At 42.7% G+C, this 23,568-nt stretch overlaps 1 protein-coding gene across 1 annotated transcript in view; it reads right to left on the reverse strand.

Annotated features, from left to right (window-relative positions):
- The window catches only part of nphp4 (nephronophthisis 4), a 156,015-nt gene that overhangs the window by 43,696 nt on the left and 88,751 nt on the right, over positions 1–23,568 (reverse strand). Inside the window, exons 9-11 of the mRNA XM_061259116.1 lie at positions 11,501–11,689; positions 6,723–6,861; positions 1,671–1,726 (exon numbers count right to left, since the gene is read on the reverse strand). Coding sequence (XP_061115100.1) covers positions 1,671–1,726; positions 6,723–6,861; positions 11,501–11,689 — 384 coding nt within the window. The remainder of the gene's footprint in view (positions 1–1,670; positions 1,727–6,722; positions 6,862–11,500; positions 11,690–23,568) is intronic.

Genomic DNA, 23,568 nt, shown 5'->3' on the forward strand with positions numbered 1-23,568 from the left:
CATTTTTCCAGTAACAAGGAGGATGGCCCATCTCAGATACAGCAGTTACGTAAGAGAAAATATAACAATTGCACTATCTACGTATATACAGTGAGCTCCATAATGTTTGGGACAAAGAAAAAGATGGCCTATCTCTGTATTTTTTTTTTCTTATTTCTCAGCCTCAGAATGGTGTCCTTGACTTTCATTGGCACAATCCTGGTCGACATGTGTCCAAAGCAATCAAAAGAGTCAAGATTAGATACTGAAACCTCTCTAACACCTGCACTAAGGAAACAACTGAACACACCTGACTAACCAGAAACACCTTTGAAGACATTAGTCCCAAATATTATGACGCCCTGAAATGGGGGAGACTATGTATAAAAAGTGCTGTGGTTTCTGCATTGTGAATCCAAAATGTATAACAATATCCTTGAATAAAATCTGAAATTTTTTATTTTTTGGCTCTGAACTCCACAATTCTAGATTTGTAATCAAGCAATTCACGTGGTAAACGTATGCACTTACACCACATACTGTTCATTTTATTTCAATCCTTTGTTTGCAGGAGCATAGTGTGAAAACAACTAAAATGTCACTGTCCAAATACTTACAGACTGCACTGTATATATACAGTGAACTCCGTAATGTTTGGGACAAAGATATTTTTCTTCTGTACTCCTGCAAACAAAGGATTGAAATAAAATGAACAGTATGTGGTGTAAGTGCATACGTTTACCACGTGAATTGCTTGATTACAAATCTACAATTGTGGAGTTCAGAGCCAAAAAATAAAAATGTCTTTATCCCAAACATTATGGAACTCACTGTATATATTGTACATTACAATTACATGTTCTCCTACCTAAACACTATTATTTTTTACTAAAACTGTATCCCAGTATCTCATCCAATGATAATGGGCCATCCTCATTGCTAATAGAAACATGGCTCCTTTATACACACTATTGAGGTTGGTGTATTATACTGTATAATATGATAATGAAAATGGTCATAATTACATTATTATGTGCATTATCAGAAATAATGTTAATTACCTCAAATGCCTGCTGAATTAACCTGGGACAATAACAGCCACGCAACTCATTTGCTGTAATTATCCATGGAATAAAAACTGCTACAATTCCTACACTGTTAACCCAACATGGATGTAAAGATTCTCAAATTAAAGCTAAAAGTCTGTACTTTAATCACATAGTGACTGTTTTAGTTCAACTGTTTTGTTTGAGTACAGAGTAAAAACAACAAAAAACACTCTGTGTCACTGCCCAAATACCTATGGACTGCACTGTATATTTACACTCAGTGAGCACATTATTAGGTGACCGGGTGATTAAATATTTGCATTCACAGGCTGGTGTACAGGCCTGCCTAATAAAGTGCTCAATGAGTGTACAGGCACGTCATGCAAGATGGGAAGAGGGTGTAGACTGGGCAGCTAAATAACGAGAAGTAGATTTAGCAATTTGAGTTTTGATGTTCTCGCTTAACTTTGCCCGCGGGCACCCTCGGTTTTCTCCCAATTACCCGGGAACTTGGAGCATTTTGGGCCGGCGCCGTGCGGTCGGCCGGTCGCGTCACTTTTGTGCACCGCCGGCCTGAAGCCTCTGTACGCTCGGAGGTGGCAGCCGTGGGCCGCCCACACGTATTGAAACAAAGGCACTCACCCCCGGGCCCTGCGGAGACGGAGGAGGCGACGCCCGGGGCACGGTCTCAGGGGCACCTGTGTGGAGGAAGGAGCGCAGTCAAAGCAGGGCACAACCGCCACCGTTAGCATTAGCGTCAGCGTCGGCAGGACAGCACCGCGTCAGCCGCACGCCTCGGCACGGTTTCAGAAGCTAACGCGTGATACTGTGATATCACGCAGCAGAGAGTAAGTTTATATCTCGATGAAGTGGGACAGAGAATTATTTGCGAAGGGGAAAAATTTGCTACGAGGCTATTATCCGTAAATCACACTTTTCATTCTAGTCCTGTTGGTGCTCTTTTATTTTTATTTTTTAAACATTTCCTCAAGCTACGTAATGTCACAATGCGATAACATCGATTAATTCACTCCCAACAGGCCGCACCAACGCTGCATTGGAGCTTTTATGGCTGGGCAAAGCAATCCAAGGAACATAAATCGGAGCAATGAATGTGAAAGTTGGCTACGGAATACATTTTTAATTGCGTAATCACTCCGCCACTTCAGGTTTCTATTGAATGCACACCTAATTGTCTGCCCCCAGCCCAACTTCCCGGAGCACGGGATGGAAGGTTTTATTTGGGTCCCCATCGGGCCACAGAATCCAGGGCGGAGGAATTGTTTATGCTCAAGGAGCAGAGAGACGATCTGACTCCTGTAACCGAGCGATACATTAAAAATACATTCTGCGGCCGTATACAACACGCAGAGGAGAGGAACGCGCAGTAGCCTAAGCGCGCCCGCTTCATGCCCTCGTCGGTGATACCGGCCGCGTGTCGATATTTCAACAGCCCTCGAGCGGCTGTTTGCCCAAAGTGGCCTTGGTAACTGGAGCCCAGCCAGAGGTGATTACAAAACACAATCCCTCTCCGAGAGGGGCCTCAGTTTGTCCTCAGCTATCAGTCATCCGGGATCCGTTCTTTTTTGTTTTTGTTTTCCTGAATATTCTGGACTTGACATTTCACGATTTTCATCTTGTTGGCAAAATAGCAAACAGACATTTCATGGCCCGTACATCCATCATACTATAAACCCTGTCCTCTTAAACTAGGCGGAGTGATGCGCAAAAACTGCTGACACAACTTTATTTTGTCCTGAGAAATATATGGTAGTGCAGGACAAAACTAGAGGTTAACAACACACTTATTTTAGCTGAAATCTTTATGGGTATGTTTTTAATTTTGTTGATAGGCTGTAGATAGGCAAGACAACATGTTGAGGTTCCACAGGAACATCTCCCAGATGACCGAGTTAGGTAAAAAAACTGAAATACCTGAGTGAAGCCAACATATATTCATCTTTATCGGTTCTGATGGCTAGGAACATTGGACTAGCCATTTCAGGTAGACCAACCCTTCTACAGAACCAGGGTTCCACAAAATGTTCTCCTCTTGAAAGACCCGAAAGTTGCATTCTCGATCACTTGAGTGCACAAACTCCAAATGCTGAGTTACTGTTAGTAGGAGCTTCAGTCCATTTTCTGTACAGCTCGGAATGTGAAGTCATCAATTTCAACAGTGCACCAGCCTTGTGCCAACAGGCAGCCAGTGGGCGCCCATCTTTGAGTATAGTGGAGACGTATGGGCCGATAGGAACAAGGTTAAATGGACTGCACTCGGTTTCAGTCGAACATTTAACACATATTAATCTTTCCACACAGACGGTTACGGGCATTATGGATCAGCAAGGTCAGCTGGACATGTATACTTTGGAGCCTTATATAGGGAATGGGGAAGAAAAGTGAGCGTGCTTCAGAGTGGAATTACAGGTTCATTCATCCTCTGTTCATCGCCAAAGTGCTGAGTGTGACATTCTCCTGGAAGGAGTCTGAGATGATTACATTGTATGACCACTTATTTTCCTTTTCAATAGCACAATGTGCTAAACTGCAAGGTGCCGGGCAGAATATTACTTTTTAGATGTTCCGTGAAGTCACACAATTTGAAATCTGATTGCCTTTTTTTTTATGGTTAAATTTGAGTTACTGGACAGACTGAAGCTGAAATGAGTTCAAACAAAAACTGAAGAAGAAGAAGACGAAGAAAAAAGAACAGGAAAGCAGAATTCAGAGCGTTCTGTTCAATGCCCCTCTCATCCCTGCACCTCTACAGAGTCAGGACATGGTAGCGCACTATAGGATGCAGCGTGGCAGAGGCTGAACAAAAGAGTCGTTTCAGGGGGAAAATTGCAAACTGGAGTGAACCACCACAGCTGCTAGCAAGTTCAATTTACCTGACGCGTAATTACTTCTCGAATCAATCCCTTTTACCCCCCAGGCCCCACTGGCCTAATCCATTGTTTTCAGGTAGATTTGTCAGCCTTTCCCGCTTGTACACGGCTGTCCCACACCGAGAGGCAGCCAGGCTGATTAATGACAATTAGCATGGCCTTTTTAGAGGTGTTGTGATTTTCGGATCTGAATACACACGCCATTTCACGGACCTCTTTCCTGCCCTGCGGAGCTCGGTTTCGGCCACTTAACCCGAGGGTCCTCGCAAAAACATTCCCCGCAACCTCGAAGGATTTGAGAAGGCAAAATGGAGGCCGAGGATCCTTTAACTGCTTGACACGGGTATCAACTCGCAGCTCCAAATCATTATAACGGTGTATAGCCTTGAGTGTTTGTAAACAAATCACTCTTGATTCTCCATGCGCCAGTGGATCTATTATGACTATATGGAAATACAAATAGTAGTTAAGCGTTATGTACAAAACGGTTCCGTTTAAAGACCACCACTTTATTCCAGAACAGCATTACAGCTAAAATATAATTTTTTAAAAACGAATGCTTGCCACGTTATCATCAGCAGCATCTGACAACATCAGCAGCAAACTGTAAAATGTACGTGACAGTGTGTAATTGATATTGTTAAAAAAACTATATAAGCATAAGCAAAGAGGCATTTCAAATGATAAAGGCCTACATCCTTATTTAGCAACAGTGATTCATTCAGGACAATCAAATGTATAAATATGGATGTAACTACAGGTGTAACGTGATGCTTTTTCTTCTCTCCACGTTTTTCCATTGAAGCCAACTGAGGAATAACAGGCAGATGAGAGCGAGAGACAGTGCTTTGATTTGAAGGGAATATATTCTGACTGTTGAAGAATATATGGGCCCCTGCTCCTCAGTAAATTGTCTCCCATATCTAATGGTTCTGTCATCCTTCCCGCAGGTGCTGAATGCAGTTATATGCAGAAATGTAAACAGGCTTTTACGGTCAGAGAGGCACCTCTGAACGCACGCACAATTTACATTCCACACACAATTTACATTCCACACACATACGTACATAGCTGCTGGGTGGTGCTGAAATGTGATTATGCGTTAGATTCGTGCTGTTAGTATGACAACAGTAGCAAACAGTAAGGTATGCATGAAGAACCTCAACATCTAAACGAACTGACGTCTAACCTCCCACATAGAATTTCCCGCAATAATGTCCAAAAATACCTTCAATAGTGTTCATGAAGTAGGTCCACTGCAGGAAATCACAAGACAAACCACTCAAATACACACAGGGATCACAGGGAATTGTTAGCTATACGTATACATAAACAACAATACTTACATGCCCTTCAACGCATTCATAGTGGTACTTCAGCAAACGCTAAACATACTTTTCACTAAACTGGTACAGCACCTGAATAAAGACTGGTGGGACACAATTCATTTTTGATGCGTGTCTGTGAATCCTTTGCATTTTTTCACAGACTTCAGCAGAATTACAGTCACTATACCATGTCTCATTAAAAAATAAATAAAAATAAAATAAAAAAACCCTCCAGTTCCATCTTGGCCATTTGACTGCAACAACAAAATTTCAATGAAGACCGTAACTTAGAAACGGTACAGTAAATTTCCACGCACTCGCCGAGGCTGTCGGCAGTATTGAGCACCTCCTTGTACGATATTTATGGGGCCGTTAATCAGCTTCATGAGAGATGCGTAGTAAACAAATCCAGCGCTTGTTTCCCCTGATCATTTTTTCTGGGCAGAAGTCCTGTAGCTGATCTCCTGTGGGGCATTTTCCATTGTTTGGGCTCAAGCTGGTGACTTCCTGCTGAATTAATTTCCAAATCTCCGTAGTTATGAGAGATGTGTGCTATCAAGCAGGGACCACCTAAAATGCCATTTTCCTCCTCTCCCAGTCCTAATTGCCAAGCATCATCATTATTTATACGATGGGTGACGGCGCTGGGATAATGTTGCTTTTGCAAAGCGAGGCGCACCTGCACTGGCCGAAGGCACTGTGATAGATTGCGCTGTTAACTTGGTTTGCCGATGTTATGTCCACATTATCGCACCGTTCTGCCACCTCACAGCGTTTCGGAAATCGTCTTCAAAGGTGTCTGCGCAACGCTGGAGTTTGGCGTCCCGCAGATATGCCAAACTTAAGTTCTACCTTTGAAACTTTTCCTTGACAAAGCACGGTCTCTGGAATAATGACGACATAACATTAACATATGGTCTCCTTTGTAATGGAGTGCTTGCGATGTTATCATTATGCGCCAACTTCTCGACGAGGAGTAATGAAAACTCTTTGATCAATCAGTCACTGTCTGTGCAGGCCTGAGTCTGAGCTACGGAAATTATTGAAGTTGTGAGTTTCTCAGAGCAATTTTAAAACCAGGACAACACACAGGCTTTGAAAGAAAAGTTTTAAAATAAAAAGATACATGAGGGAGCCAAGGTGTGGATGATTCACTCAATATTTTTGACCTCAGCTTAGTTTTTCAATGCAAACTTTATACTTTTCATCTCCCGACCTTGTGTAACTGTGAGGCAGGGAAAATAGGAATAATTGCAGCTTATGGCTAAGGTGCATGACTGGGACCCGGAAGGTTGGTGGTTCAATCTCCGGTGTAGCCACGATAACATCCGCACAGCTGTTGGGCCCTTGAGCAAGGTCCTTAACCCTGCATTGCACAAGGGGGGATTTTCCCCCGCTTAGTCTAATCAACTGTAAGTTGCTTTGGATAAAAGCGTCAGCTGAACAACAAATGATTATTTGTTGTAAGTCCTGACCTCTGGACGGGGAGGGGGGCTTCCTGTGCCGGGATGACTCCTCCTGCCTGCCCCTCAGAGACCGCGTCGGGCTGGGGGGTAGGCCTTCGGCACGCGTAGAAAACTGGAACTTCACCGTACCTCTCTCCAGGTCCTTCACCTGCCGAACATTGAGACAGAGGTCATTTCACTGTGACACGGAGGTGATAAACATGAGAACGCATCCCATTTTCCCAGCCCAGTGAGCGCAAAAAACAAAACACACAAAAAAAAAAAAAAAAAAACTTTCATCCATTGCATCAATCATGACGGCACACTCTACGGAATCGCTGGAAAAAGTATAAATCAAGTAAACTGTTTGATGGGCGAGGGAGACCATCTGAATTTTAACGACCTCTTCCAAGAAGCGGCTCTCTGGACGAGAGGCTATTCAATTCACAGAGCAGCAGGGTAAATCTATGTTGCATGATACATTTTAAGAGTGAAAATGGCGGTGTTGGGGAGAACTCCGTAGCAGGAAATGCGGAGCGAGAGGGGAGGTGAGAGTCTCGGGGGGTAGGTCCCGGGGGAGACCTGCCGGCCTCGAGGAGAGTGCTTTACCGCACGCCCTCATTTCCAAACCAGAAGGGACTCCTCACACCGTGCATGATAGAAAGCCAATTGAAGAGAGATCAGCAGGGAGGGCATTATGCCACAGAGAATAGAGACACATGGGTAGAGGAAAATCAGCCAATTCACTGCAATAATAACAGCTACAGAGCCGCGGTTAGCATGCGCCATTATTACAGTAAATGGATTCCCAAACCAAGGGGATTCTATTTATTCGTGCCGAGCCAAGGCTCACGCGCCATTCACATCCATACAATGCCTTCCAGAACCATCCGCACCCTCAATTAATACGGGCAGGAAATGCAGCGTAAACTTTTTCAAATGTCTCCTCTGCTCAGCAATATGAGAAAATGATATCACCTTACTGTTGTGCCATTGCTCAGCACATTTTTTTAAAATAATAATAGAAAATAATTCTTTTTCTGAGAATTCCTTCTGAGAAAGATGTGTGTCCCACCATTTTGTACTTTGTGCACCTTCCCGAAGACAGCAGCATTACTCTGATAATGTTTGATGTTCGAGGTGGAAGAACCCACAACTCGGGATCTGATACTATCCCTGCAGAAGGTCTAAGTCTAGCTGAGAGCACTGGGAGAGTGCCATTACAATCTTAATCCTGTTGTCAACAGTTAACAGTTAGTCAGCCATTTTTTCTGTGGATTTGGAGGAATGTTTTGGACCATTGGCCAGCTGGAAGATTCAATCATGATCCAGTTTTGGCCTCCTGGAAGACAGGATTCCCAAGGCAAAACAGCATCCCAATTGCACATATCCACCACCACATTTCTCTGCACTACTATGCCCCTTTTCACTCAAAACCCACCTCTGGTGTATGTGTGTTTCCTCTGCCCCTATCTCATCTGACCATATAACCCAGTTCCAATCAAAATTCAGATTATATTTAGAAAAGGCTCGGGGCCAGATTTACTAAGGAAATGGTTGTAGAAGAAAAACTTCAGGAGGGCAAAAGACGCAGATGGTTGTCCAACTGAGGAACTGCAGCAAGGAAATCTATTGAAGCTATAAAATACCTTCACAGCAATATCTAAGTGAAGAACATTAACACAGATAGAACAACGGGTGGAAAATCATACAAAATAAGCAAGTGGTGGGGTTGGAAGGAACAGACACGACTGAATCTGTGATGGGAGAAGGCCACTGAGCATATGAAGGTAGAACTGTATTCACAATTCATTATTACATTACATTATATACCCCATTTGAATGCATACGCAGGACAATTGTTCCAATTCACAACCACTGCGAGCTGATGATTTCAGTAGACGTCTTACCTTAGATGTCATGTTATATCCAAAAATAAATGAGAAGTAATTAGTAGAAAAGTGTGAAACGAAGTTTAGTTCCTGTCTCCCTTCCAGAGTGCGATGCATCATAGGATGTGTCTGTTCATCTCCACCCCATGCAAACTGATTTAACTGCCGAGAATACACGCAGAGCCCAACACCCTTCTCCGGGTGAGTTATAGGCCATATCGACGCACACAAATTACCGTCTGCTTTTAGGAGTTCTACAAATTCTCAGGCAAAGAGGGGAGTCGCAATTAATGCACGCCTTAGTAAATCAGACGGAATACTTAATTTACCTCTTTTACATAATCTCCAGCTCGTTCCAGCACTAGGTATACATATGCATGAACAGACTTACCCTATGCATCAACAGGACCTAATCACAAAATGACATCCTAATAAGAGATTTTGACCCATAGTGACCGTTCAGAAAATCCCATGCAGATATTGTGACCTTGAACTGACTGCTTTTGCTTGGGGAAAGCAGTCGGGAGTCCTTTAGTGAATCTCGTGTTTGACAACAGTAAAGCCTTCTAAATAGCTTTTTGGCATGGAGCTGGTGTGCAATTTTAGCTTTGGAGACTTTGGTGACCCCAAGATGCAACCGGCTTCTGTAATTCTCCAACTGTGATCCTCAGAGAATTTTCTGGCCCACCACCTAGTGAGGTCACTGAACATGGAGACAAAATACACTCGTGACCCTCTCCAGGCAAGCAGATCACAGCTCACAGTGCTTTTCACTTATTTTGAGTTTTAGAATACATTTTAGCTATTTTTTCCATAGCCACTGCCAGATCTATGAAGGTCAAGATCCCATTGTCTCATTTCATTTGTGTGTTCTCTGACCCTCCCCATGTTTTCCCCATGAAACTTTGAAATTACTTCATGGTGGTGTGTGTGTGTGTGTGTGTGTGTGTGTGTGTGTTTCTTTTGTTTGAAAAAATGTATTGCTTTGACTGCTATAATGAAGATTAACTTTGCCAGACAGGTCAACAATTTTGGTCTCTGGGATTTGTTTAACTTACAAATAGCCATGGAAATAAGCAGTTCACTACATTATCTTCTCCTTGCACTGTTTCTGCTAATCTAGGGGGCACAACCAGGGTGGATCAGTTTCGGGATTCTCTGTTACCTCCTGCTCTCAGCTAATTTAATTAGATAAATCATTTATCTGAGCTAATGCTACGGACTGGCGATTTATCCATGCGGAAGCGTGAACACTAAAAAGGTGAACACATTTTTTACTAATTGTGAAAATCTTGATGGGTGGGGTGGTGGTGGTGGCAGGGGGGGGGCAATTAGTTGAATGGGACAATATAAGCCTATAACTGCAAATACATTGCGGACACATAACTGTAAAGGGTAATTATGCAATGATGAGAAAAAGACAATCAACCAGTAATTAACCACAAGTCAAATAAAACTAATCAGTGACGGTTCACTTGCCCATTGCACTGCCTAAATTTGATACTGCTTTAGCAGAGGAGTAGGAACATTATTGCAATGCCTCCGATAAGCTGGCAAGACAGCACTGAAGACGCGCTACAATAAATACCTCCTCAGAAAAATGTTTTGTTTTTGTCTTTGTTTTCAGCATTGGACATTCTGAAATGCACATGAAATATTTAGGCTACGCCAGCCCTAAATTAAAATTCAAACAAAGAACACATCATTAATTCAACAAGAGGGAAAAATTAAAACGAGAACAGTAAAGTGGTACGACTAAACACACAATGCCTTCTAAATTTAGTCCAAGCAAAGCCACCAAACTCCCTCATAGCAAAGGGATCCTATAAACAACCATGAATGAAGCCTTATGTAAAACAGTATATTTGGTCTTTACAGGGTTATATGGAACCTGACTGAGCAAAAGATACAATTTAAACACAGCAAAATGAAAGGAAAGAATTTACTGCCAAGATGCCCCACACATTATACACAAATATATTTGAAATTAGATTTGACTGGAAACAGTGAGCAGGCCACTTTCATGGAGACTATAAATGTAGGTGGACCATGGATGTGTCTATGGTCAAGTGTGTCGGAGAGATACGTTAATTCGCAAGAAGCGATGTTAAAGTGATAGTCAGTGATAGTCGATTATAAAGTCTGCTTATAATTTCTTTGGGATGGATTGTGAACACACTGAGCTATACTGAAGCACAAACAAAGTTACAGATTAGACAGACATCGTAAAGGATACCTGTGGCATATGCATACTGAAAAGAAACTATGTTCAAATGCATAAATGCACAAAAGCTTAGTGTTAACCACGCGTAAATAATGCACAGTCATCGGCTCTGCCCATGAGTAGTGTGAAGGGAAATACAGAGAGAAAAACAGCCTGGCTCGATCTGAAACAAAAAAAAGAGATGGAACCTGGAAACAAAGTCACATCTCTCTACCGCAGGTTTTAATTGAACCTTTACTTAACAGGAATCTTACTGTGGCTAAAAGAAAGCAGTGCTCACAGATGGCATAAACAAATCATACCTGAGACACAGAAGACAAACACAAACCTGAGAAATTATGACATTCGGCCACAGAATGAGGTTTAAACGTGCCCTGTGTTGCTGTACCTCAGTGGAGTTTCGGTAGGGGGGGTTGAACGTGCCCTGTGTTGCTGTACCTCAGTGGAGTTTTGGTAGGGGGGGCTAAACGTGCCCTGTGTTGCTGTACCTCAGTGGAGTTTCGGTAGGGGGGGCTAAACGTGCCGTGTTGCTGTACCTCAGTGGAGTTTCGGTAGGGGGTAGGGGGGCTAAACGTGCCCTGTGCTGCTGTACCTCAGTGGAGTTTCAGTAGGGGGGGTTAAACGCGCCCTGTGTTGCTGTACCTCAGTGGAGTTTCAGTAGGGGGGGTTAAACGCGCCCTGTGTTGCTGTACCTCAGTGGAGTTTCGGTCGGGGGGCGGGGCGGTGTACACCATGACCCCGGTGGGGCCCTGGACGTCGCCGCCCTGCAGGGGAAGCGACACGTCTACGGCCCCGGTGCGAGGCTCCTGGAACGGGCACCACACCGCCCAGCGCAGGCTCTGCATGAAGGCTGTCCTGGGGAAGGAGGAGCCCAGAGTCACCTGCAGGGACAGAGACAAGATCATTACAGCCAGTCACCAGTCACAATAATAATCATTATAATTATAATAATAATAATAATAATAATAATATAATATGCCTGATGTGATTGCAATGCCCCAGGAGAAGGAAACTAAAATGACTAATCATTTTAAAAATCTGAATATTTAATGGAACAGAACATTATTATGGGGAATGAAGGGTGACATACAGTTTGGAAATCAAAGATATTCCACTGGCTCTTCTTCACAAAAACTAAGCTCTGGCTGTTTGGACCTCCGCAAGACACACAGAAAGTTGTAAATTCAGCCCACTCCTTCGAGATGACACACAGATTGAAGGCAGGCAGCATAGGAACAGACATGCACTCCATTTCGGACTGAAGAAGAACTCCTCCTTCTGTCATGAAAAAGTGTTCCTGAAGCGTCTCTTTGTAGCAGAGCCACATATCCCCATTCCTCCATTTTAACAAGGGCGACTGAACCTCCTTCAAAGCAACCACTGCCAGCCCATTCTACTGGGCAGAAACCACTCCGCTCATTTGCAGATTGGCACATCTTACTATTTTCATGATCATTTCTTCTCATTTTTGAATTGTAATACCTTTGACAGAAACAAATGACACTTCAATATATGAACTACAATTTATAGTATAGTATGTATAATTACAAGCATTAATTACTGTACAGTGTCAACAAACACAGCAATTCTGTTTGGCCCTGCCTTTTGTAAAATATCCAATCAGTCCTTCAGCTGTTCAGTTTATTACAAGGACAAAATCAAGAAAATACCGGAGTCAAGTTCATTTTCCTGAAAACACCATTTTCCCCCACCTCTGCTGGCACTCAGACTAAGTGCGGTGACCTTCACAAATGCACTTGTAAAATATATATCTAACACTCCCCCGACCCCCCCTTCTCTGTGAATGGTTTTAAAAGAAAAATGCCAAGCGGCCCCTGTTTGATGAACCTTTCAGTTCTAAATTAATGTAATTTGTGTGGGCACTGCTTCTTAAAGGAAGCCGTCTGGAAGAGCAGTAGCCGTTCACAGTGGCACCGTGCTATAAAACCCACAAGCCCAGGCCCACGTCCTCAGCTTTGTTTTTGCAGTGGTGTGTTGGTTGAAGGAGGAGCGGTTTTCCTCAGGGGGCATTGCTGTCATGGATTTGCCATAACTGCCTACTGCAGAAGGTGAATCAACCACAAGCGTACTCAAAGCCCAGGCTTATTCTCATAAAAGTAACAAAAAAAACTTGTATAATGACAATAAATAAGGTTAAATCCAAACGAATATGTCCATAAGCACTTAATATGTTCTGTAGAACATGGGGTACAGAGAACTCCACTCTCAAGCCAAGAAGGGCTAAATCTGAAGTGGGAAACTATTCTCACTGGCAAAGACCTTCGGCAAATTTCAGCATAAAAAAAATTTGAAGAAGTGAAGATTGCTCCACAAAGGTACCACGTTTTTTTTCTGAGCTCCACCTTGGATGAGCACTCTGCCATAAAAATACTAAATAATGCAGGGACAATACAGGCAACGACAAGATTATTAAACACAAGAGAGTTTTAAATGACTACACCTTGATATGAATAATTTTTATTCATTTTCTTTTGTATTTGGCAGTCTTATTCAAACAGGAGACCAGGCCGCCTTTGAGTGCTGACGACGAGGACGCACAGTGTAAAATTATAAAAGGAGGAGGTCTTGCCCTGAAAGAGCTCTCTGCGAAAGCATTCATGTTAGATGACATGTTGCCCTGATCGCAGAAATAAATGCCAGCGCGATGGCTCTGTTGACAGACTGACACCAGTGCAAAGGGAATCGCTCTGTGAAAAGCAACATCCTAAAATCAAATGTTTTGAAGTTCTCATCACAGAAGCTTCTGTCAACATTTCAAATCCAGAATGACAGATGACAGATTCACAGGCTGAAAAAGCAATGGGCCACAGTATTATTTTTTTCCTGTTCTCTTACAAATTCAAATTTATCACTATAATATTTGTGACCGTCTCGGGCCAGGACTCCTCCGAGTCCCTGTCCGCTCTTTAGTAAATCTAGTAGTAAAAACATTAACATGAATGGAAATATATCCATTTTAAATGCTTAAAAGCTTGTAACCTTATTTGGGATAATGATCACATTTTTCCCCTTGCAGCAGGAATGACCAATTAATCAACCGTAATGAACACCAGCCCTTTGAAAATCCAGTCTTAAAGGGAAGACTTTGATTTATCCTGCTCCACCCCCCTCCCCCCCCCTTTAACTTTCTTTGCACATAATTGCACAGAGCCCGCAGTGAGGGGGGGGGGGGGTCACCTTGCGGCCATCACTGTCCTTTCATATTCATACCCCCCCATCACCTGCACTTTCCATCGCAGGAGCCTCATTCCTGAATTTTCCTGGGGAGATCCACGGATCACAGCTAACGGATATGAGGCTGGTACAAATCCGTCCTGACAATGCGCATTTGCATTAAGCACGCGATGCGTCCGTAAACACTCTGCGGCCAATTACGCTGAAAAACGTACTGCAGGCGATGGCATTGCCGATGAAGACGAGCCAAAGCGCATCACAGCCTGCAGGAATAAAAGGACCATTAGAGGCATGGTCACATCCAAGTATTTATTTCAACCTCTGGGCATGTTTCAGGGTTCAGATATGTATATTTTGATAAGCAGTATTATTATATTTTCATAAGCAGTACGTTCTGTGCTCCTCGGCTCAAGCTTGGTTTCGGTTATCATTCACAGATTATAAGAGAAATGGTCAGGAACTAAAAGACTCAGATGCCACTACGGAAAAATACCACGCGCAGTTCTCATTGCTTATTGTACAATGGCTGCGGACGCTAAGTATATGCACCATATTAATTGAATGGTGAACATTAGAAGCAGATGACATAACATAAGAAACACATTTCACATGATGTTACATCCTGTCGTAAGGAGCAGGTGAATTGCAGTCGGGGCGAATGACCGTTTGTTACTTTCAGCCAAAGGTGTTTAAAACGAAATGGAGAGGGTGGTCAGGGCTGTATATTTAGCCTGAGGTTTCCTGCACAAGGCTGAGGCATAAACCACCCTTAGCTGCTTCTGCTGCCTGCTGCCTGCCTACCAACCTACTTGCAGTTCTGACAATTCTGCTCAGTTTTTTCCTGCATTCAGTGCCCAGCTTTCCAAAGCACACAGTACTATTGAAAACAAGGAATCTTTCACCAAGGCCAACATAAACCTTCTCAAACATTTCCTCCAACAGACTCCGAATATCTTGATGAAAAACAGCCTCTGGTCAGCTTCTTAGCAAGGTGCTGAGTGTCTATACAGTACAGACAACACAGTATGAGTCCACTTCTTTACCTGACAGATCACAGAGGCTAAGTCTCCGCTGTGGAGCATCAGTTTCTCGACTTTATCCACATTCATGAACAAATAGCTGGACCTACAGACTCACTCAAGTCCTGGAAACCTGCCCAAAGCATTTCTGTCCATCACAATCTCTCCTTAGAAAACATAAGCCAGCCAGAACCACATTGTCGGCATATTTAAATAGCTGCATACTGCGGTCCTCCTCATTTCACAGAAAACACAAACAGAAAAAACAAGGGACTCAGGTGGTAAGAGCAGTCGCTCAGGTGGTAAGAGGCTCAGGTGGTAAGAGCAGTCGTCTGGCAGTCAGAGGGCTGCCGGTTTGATCCCACCCTGGGTGTGTTGAAGTGTCCCTGAGCAAGAGAACTTAACCCCCAAATGCTCCTGACGAGCTGATAGAGTGCAGCTATTGCATAAGAGCTGAAAGAGTTGCGTTGAGACATCTTTTAGCTGATTGGCACACACTTTGAAAACTCAGCCCTTAAGACCACCACCGTGGGGCTTTAACGGACGAGAGGTAGCGGCCTACTGTGCCAGCTGCCAGATTTGTCAGCTGCACATTCATGCTGTGAATCTCCCATTCAACCACATCCCAAAGGTGTCCCATTGGATCCAGATCTGGGGACTGGGAAGGCCACTGAAGAACACTGAACTCATTGTCACGTTCACGAAACAAGTTTGAGGTGACTTTTGTTTCGTGACATGGTGCAATATCCAAATATTGTTCAGAAATTGTTGGAGGGTGTTTGAATCTGAAACCACAGCTCAGTGGGTAAAGACACAAACTGTCAGAGAGAGAGTGCTTTTCTATTCACACTCTGGGCCCAACCCAGCAGGACGGCTTCATCAAACTGTGTGCATTTTTCCACTCCTTCAAGACTCAAGCAGGTACAAATCTCAGTATTACATATACATATTCAATGAATGATCCATCTAATTTCTCAAAAAAGCAAGGAATTTGTGTCACATCTCAAATATAAAAACATTTAGGCAATATTGGGCCATAAGTACAGCTGACTCTTGTGTTTATTTCTGTATGAAGATGATAGGGCTTTTTCCCCCAGAAAATTCACACCTTTGTGCAAACTTCAAATCCAATGGAAGTGAGTTTTACCTGCCCAACACGCGCCTCGCCCTTCAAATACACCGTAATTACATTCAATAACCCGCGGTATTGATTGCCCTAGCATTTACTTTTGGATGGCACAGGTTGCGATGTAACCATGGCGATGCCATGGTCTGATAATGCACTGTCACTGGTGTCCCTGGAAGGATCAACTTCCTCTTCAGCAAATAACAGCCAGAAAGTGATACTGCACAAATATCTGAAAGAAATCAAAGCTACACATAACAAAGCCTTACTTAGCATGAACCAATCATGAATATACAGCAGATATTGGCTCTGACAAGAACACCAATACCATCAGGTACAATTCATAAGTGCATATACGAGCCATCATCGGATCGGTTCACCAATATTGCCATTTTATTCTGGAACTGGTTATTGCCTTTATACTGACTGCCTAAGCTATGTACGGTATGCTATGCATTTTTGTGGGGAACCTTTTAGCATTACCAAGGTAGCATTACAATTTGGAAACACAAAAAAGACACTTGTATTAATTATTTGTTTTATTGTAATAACCTTTATTTATACAGGGTGAGTTGACTGAGCATGCGTGCTCTTTTGCAGCAATGCCCCTTTATGCCCCCCCCACCCCACCCCCGCCCCCAAGTGGCCTAATAATGTACCTTCCAAATATTTAAAAACTAATTAACCATTCAGTCAACTAAAATCTATTTGACTGCAGCCGTCAAAACAGAGCTGACCGTTTCGATGCAAAGGAGTCCAAATTAATTAATTAATGTTAACTGCTGCTTTTAATCACGCAGGGATCTCCACTACACGATAGTGCGCTTTCATGCCAGTTATTTAACACAGACATAATTAACACTGACATCGGCAGAACCTAGGTTTAGGCATAAAGCGAGCAGAACCACCAGGACACTCCACGCATAAATCAAGAAGACAGATAAACAAGTACCAACCATACACTCACACAACACTGACAAGACATGAATCGCAACTGAAAGGAATTAATTTCAAAGATAGGTTTTCCACAGGTAACCCATTTCAAACGGGTATCTTATAGAACACAAGCTACTGGGCAAAATGGTTTTAGTTTGTCTGAGCATTGTGTTCTGTGATCTGTGCATTATATAGGTTTTATTACATAGACTTTGTGCATTAAACTGGATAAAAGTGGCGTGTGGAGTGTCACTTGCAAAGCTCTACCAGCCACTTGGGCACACGCTCCTTTTAGCATTCAAATCCAATCAGATGCTTTCATTTAGCACATTACAGTGTTCACTTAGAGCTCAGAAATCAATGACACAAGACGAGGAAAAAAACCAGGAGCTCAAACAAATGATAAGGCTGACTCTCCAGCTGTAGCTAACGCTGTTCAGGCTAATGATAGTTCCCCACGGTCAGTGGCTGACAATCCCAGTCAGAGATGACAGAGATGGCCATTGCAGGGCATGGATGTTGTTTTCACTTAGCCATCTCTGTGTGGATTTTGATGTATGCTTGGAGTCATTGCCCTGATGGAAGGTCCACCAATGACCAAGTCTCAGCTTCCTAGCAGAGACAACCAGATTTTCTTTATTCCATTGATATTAAATAGTGCCTCAGGACCACTGGCAGCAAAACATCAATGACCCACCTCCATATTTCACAGTTGGCATGAGGTGCTTCTCCTTGTATGCATTGAAAAAGTGTGATTTTGCACACCCTTCCAGTCAAAATTCCAATGATGTTTGGTCAACTTCAGACGATTGGTTTTGCTCATTGTGCTCAGTAAGGGCTTTCTTCGTGCCACCCTTCCAAAGCGTTTGTTGACATAGAGCTGACGTTTTGTGGTTACTTTTGAGACTTGTTTGATCTTATTCATAATAATTGTTAGGGGTCCCAAAGGCAATAAAAATTAGAATACTTTACATCAGAGTAAATGGTTATTCAAATAAAAGTATATACTTTTCCCATATGTTTGAAGACAACATATAGATCATTATCTGTGTTGTTTATCATATGCAGCCATTTTGCCTCCTTTCTGTCAAGGATGCCAATAATTTTGGGGCCCACTGTCTCTGTGGGTCAGCATGTGCTTAGGGGAGCAGAGGACGATTTAAACGCGGGTCTTAACATGGGCCTGGGATGTTAATTATGCATGAGGATGGGGAGGTGCAGTCATCCCAGATAGAGCCCATCAAAGCGAGGTACAATCACACCAGTGAGGCCACCATGAAGCCCTTTTACAGCAGAATTCTATCAAAGGTTGTTTTGGGCAGACGGTAGTGTGGAGGGAGAGGACATGTACTCTGCAGTATTTGTACAAACTACTGAAAAGTGTTCCTTTACATCACCAACCTGGCAGTATTTATGATCCGACCCAAACTGCTACGAAACCAAAGGTCCACACCAAAAGTAAACAGATATGTGCAGATACAGAGAAGGCTTAACAAAGTCATCCAAGAAAATAATGCAAGCAGTCACGAGAAATGATGAGTTAATGCAGGCAAAGCAAATGGGAATTATATAACATTTATATTCTTAATGCCATCTGTATGCTCTTGGCAAGTTAATAATTAATTCATGATAAGAACAAACAACTTGGTTTTTTTTTTTTAAGTGGTCAATGGACATGCAAGTCTTAAATGCCACACATCTCATTTGCAACAGCTATGCCCTCTGAGTCTTGCATTACAATGAGCAAAATTAAGATGCAAATGTCGTGAAAGAGGGGGGAGGGGGAAGAAAAAAAGGAATGTCCATTTCGTCACGGGAGATTTTGTGCTAATGTGAGAGCACACTTTTACTTCTTTTCACAGAAGTACTGTTGCTCACCAGGTAGCTACTGTAGCCATAGATAATGTGGAACAGCACCACACCAGTTGGCCATACCCTTGAGGCGCCATTCTAAAATTATATATTGGCTAGCAGCATGAATATTACCAAGCAGTGTTATTTGAGGTAACGTCTCAAATAAACACTTACAAACAACAATTTATTCCTGCCCAACACTACAATTTAAAATGTAGGTGTCAGCACCTGGATTTTCTAGGTTTTTTTTTATCTGGTGATCAGGGGGTCAATTAGTAGTTAAGGTAACTGGGAGCCGCAAGGTCGATGGTTCGATCCCCAGTGTAGCCACGACAAGATCCGCACAGCCCTTGAGCGAGGCTCGTAACCCAACATTGCTCCGGGGGGATTGTCTCCTGGATGGTCTAATCAACTGTAAGTCACTTTGGATAAAAGCGTCCGACGAATAACATGTCATGTAATGTAATTATTTTAACTGTTCAACAATAAAAAATAATGAGCCCTGCCATGCGGAACATAATTTTAATTGCACGGACACACATATTCTAAAGTAAATGTAATAAATGTTTAAGAAATTTTTTATTCATTTTTTTCTTGTCTTGACCAAGTCCCAAATCAACACGAAACAGACAAGCGTATAGCAATGGCTCTGATTCATAATGCAGCAGGACCTGAAAACTTCCCTCCTCCCTGTCAGACAAACAAATACCGCTCCTCACTTAATCTCTCCCTTCAGACAGCTCATTATGATGAATCAATAAATTAGCTGGACAGCCACAGACAGACATTATTAATTATGACGGAGAGAGGCAGGGGAATACTGACTATTCTATTTCATCCCTGCCATAGGCGCAGAAAAAAGCACAATAATACTCTCCACATAAACGCATTTGATTCATAGCTTCGCAAACTAAACGACAAAAACAACTAAAAACTCTGAACTCGGCTGTGAACTCGTAAGCTTGCGAAAAAGTCAGGAAAGGACAGGGACTACAACTACAGTGTCCCTCTGCCTCAGATCACTTTTGACAAACTTTTCAAGCGAGCAGTCTTGCCATTTTACTCTAGTGAAGCCAACCAATACAATTCATGCAACTTACAGTACAGCCTAAGTGGACAGATCCGTGAATGGATTCATGAGCACTCATTGTCACGGTTTACACATTCTCTTGAGCAGACACAATCACATCCAACATGGTTTGACATGCTTCAATTTATGCGGATGGGATAATGCAGCCTAACTGCCCCTTATAAAATTCAACTGCATGTGGGTGACAACTGCTCATTTCTATCCAGAAGCATTATTGTCCGCGGGGTTCAGAGAAAGGTGGACCCTTAAAAAAAGTCACAATTCAGTAAGGAAAGGGTCTCTGAGTAAGGAAAGTCCGTGGCATGTAAGTTACTTATATGGTTCCACACACGCTACATACATGCTAATTAGTGTGGCCTTGTCTACAATGTAGTATTATTGTACTTCTAAAGATGCCCAGTAACACACGATTAAATACAAAACCTATTGATAGAAAGCTCTAAAGTACACAGCACGTTTATGATGACTTAATTCTGGCTGCGGTTGTATAGAAGTATAGCTACTAATTTTACATTCATAAAACGCTGTAATTATTTCCTGTGAATATGGCAGGCTCTTTTGCTCAGGATGCAGCACACAGCATTACTAGATAAAGTTTTACAGCAGGCTATAGGGTATGACCAATAACAAGTCTAATAATTCACAACAATTCATAACCATTACAAGCCAAATAATCAAATTAATTCTTACTAAAACAAGGCTTGTAATAGGCTATAGAATATGCCCCAGATCCCACCACAGCCCAGCGTAAAAACGTGTTTTGGTCCGTGTGTTGGGCAGGTCAGTTACGAAAGCCTGATCATAATGTACTGTAGGTGGACAAAGCATGCAGTAATCTACTGTAAATGTTTGCTCCATTGACAAAAGAGAGCTTTCATTACAAACACCAGCCGCGTAACACTGCCGGGCCACTGGTGAAACGGATGACCACTAACCCGTTTCCCAATTACGTGCTATTTGCTCATTTGAGCTGCACACCACATCCAAAGGCACTGATCACACATTTCACTCCTCTCTCCTCACATACCCAGGACCGCATGTGGGTCAGAGCTGCTCCAGCTAGGACCAGGACCAGGAGAAATTGGCTGTCAAAGTGTCTGATTTATGGGGGCCATTTTGCACGCCTCCCACCCGGTTGATCGATACAGTGTGTGGAAGATGGGTGTGGAGCTGCCAGCTGCACCTGTACGTGGACACAGCTACGAGTGAATGAATGTAATCATTTTCACCCTTTTCTTTCTTCATCAGCCTGCCTGCACTTCCAGTGAAATACCTGCCATCTCACAGAAAAGACATACTGCATGATACACTTCTAATCCACTGTGCTTTCTGTATTGAAGTAATACTGATTATTACTTACTACTATTCACTTACTGCCAATAATATAGCATAATTGATAAAAATTCTAATGCAACTATTTGTTATTTAGCTAGTTAGCTTGCTCTTTACAGTCCATAAATGAATGTAGTATTAATATAATCTGATGCCATGTGCTGTTGAACATATTTCCCCTAGTTACACGCAAATTAATTGGGTTGGATTCAGTCCCATTTGGGCCAGGGGCTACATCAGGCCAGCATAAGATTGGGGGAGCAGAGGATTAATGGTGAGACTACAGGGGCGGGGGGAGGTTAATTATTCATCAGGATGGGAAGGTACATGCAGCCTAGATAGAAGCCATCAAAGCTAGGTACAATAATACCAGTGAGGCTACCATGAAGAGTTTAGAGTTTAGCTGGCTGGGGGTAGAGTCGTGTGAAGGGAGGGGAAATGTACTACACTGGAGTTACACTGGAGTTCCTCTGTTTAAACCAGGGTCGCACAGCAAGGTCCGATCCGCTTCAGGATTATACCCAACCTTATTATTTAATTAGCTAAATAATGTCTTGATCAGACAATTGTATATGCACCAGCTACAGCTGCAGACTGCTAGTGTATCCTAAAGATACAGTGCTCAAGTACAGGAGTGAACCAACATCATTTATAGAGCAGAAAGAAAAATAAATTAAGGTAATTGGTTGGAACAAAAACCAGCTCGCAGACCGGCCCTCCAGGAACGGAGTTGAGCACCCTTGGTTTAAATGCAAGAAGCATACAAACCACACACTGAACGTGCCATAACTAATGGGGTTATAACATAGTCAGGAAATATTACTGAGACGTGGCTTGGTCCAATGGGTGGAGATAAGACCAATAAAAGAGGTAGCCCATTCTCCTCTCAGTTGTAATGAGAATGTATGGATCAGACAAGGAAGGGCCTGGACGTGGAACAGTCTGTAGGTCAGCAGTGTCAGACAGCAGTGCAAGTGCTATGCTCTACAGACACAGAAGACAAGTGTGTCAGGAAGGAGAGATATTAATAATGGGTGACTTCAATAACCCCTTTATGAAATGAGACATTGTGTTAGGCCGGGGAAGAATGAAGAGGAGTTTTCACATATTGAAAATGACTTCGCCTCTTCTGCGTACAAAGAGGAACATCAATCCAGGATCAGGTTTTGTGTAACAATATGGACATGATGTGCAGCTCAGAGGTAGTACAGCCGCTCAGGATGCGTGATCACAGTGCAGTCACTTTTGATGCATTTTGGCAAGACTGCCGCCACCCAACTGTAATAAGATATGAGAGAATAAATAATCTCCACTCTGGACTTCAAGACGAAAGAAAAGTCAAATTCAAAAGATTTTCTTGAGGTGCTCTAAAATTACTATTTTTTTAAAAGCTGTAAAAGCAGTAAAAAGCAAAATAAGAGAGAAGACTGAAGGCATACAATACATCCAAAAAACAGGTACCTTATGCCGTGTAAAAACTGATTTGAAGGTAGTGTAATTCAATTGTATATGGGGACCGTAATGGATCCATGAAATTTCAGGCCTATTGGTCAAATTTGTATAATTTGAGTAAAATACTGGACTCTACTCGACAACAAGGAAGCTACAGAGTGTTTTGACTGGAGCCAAACTTATGATGGCATGCACAGGTACTTCCAAAAAGCATCTGCCTAATATGAGCAGCATTTGATAAAGTACATTTGAATGTATGGAGGAAAAACAAAAGAGTATAAATCAAAGAAAGCACACTTAGAATTTAAGTTTGGGGCACCACACTTTAAAAAAATATTTACTCATGAAAATGTACAATGAAATGGGACAACTTAAGTGGTTCCTGGAGTGAAATATAAAAGGAATAAAACGAAAGAGAAATAAACTATTCGGGCTTCGCAAAAACAGGAATTTTAGCTTCAAGAAAGTGAATGCAACTATGGGTCGTGTTCCGTCAGTAGAACAAGTGATATTAGTGCCGGGCCCGTTTCATACTGCAGGTATTTGTACTGTTGTAAAAGCGTCATGTTGGAAAGAGTGAAACCCTCTGGGTGTTGCAGGCCAGGTGTGGTCCAGTCTCTAGGTAAAGAATGAGCGGAGATGGTCCACTCTCATCACCCGTCGCCAGACCAGCATGCACTTGGCTCCTGCTGAATGGCTGAAGTTGAAGCAGGTGTGGGCTTGGTTAGTACCTGGATGGAAGACCTCCTGGGAAAA

The sequence above is a fragment of the Conger conger genome, chromosome 10, assembly GCF_963514075.1.
Source record: "Conger conger chromosome 10, fConCon1.1, whole genome shotgun sequence".
NCBI lineage: Eukaryota > Metazoa > Chordata > Actinopteri > Anguilliformes > Congridae > Conger > Conger conger.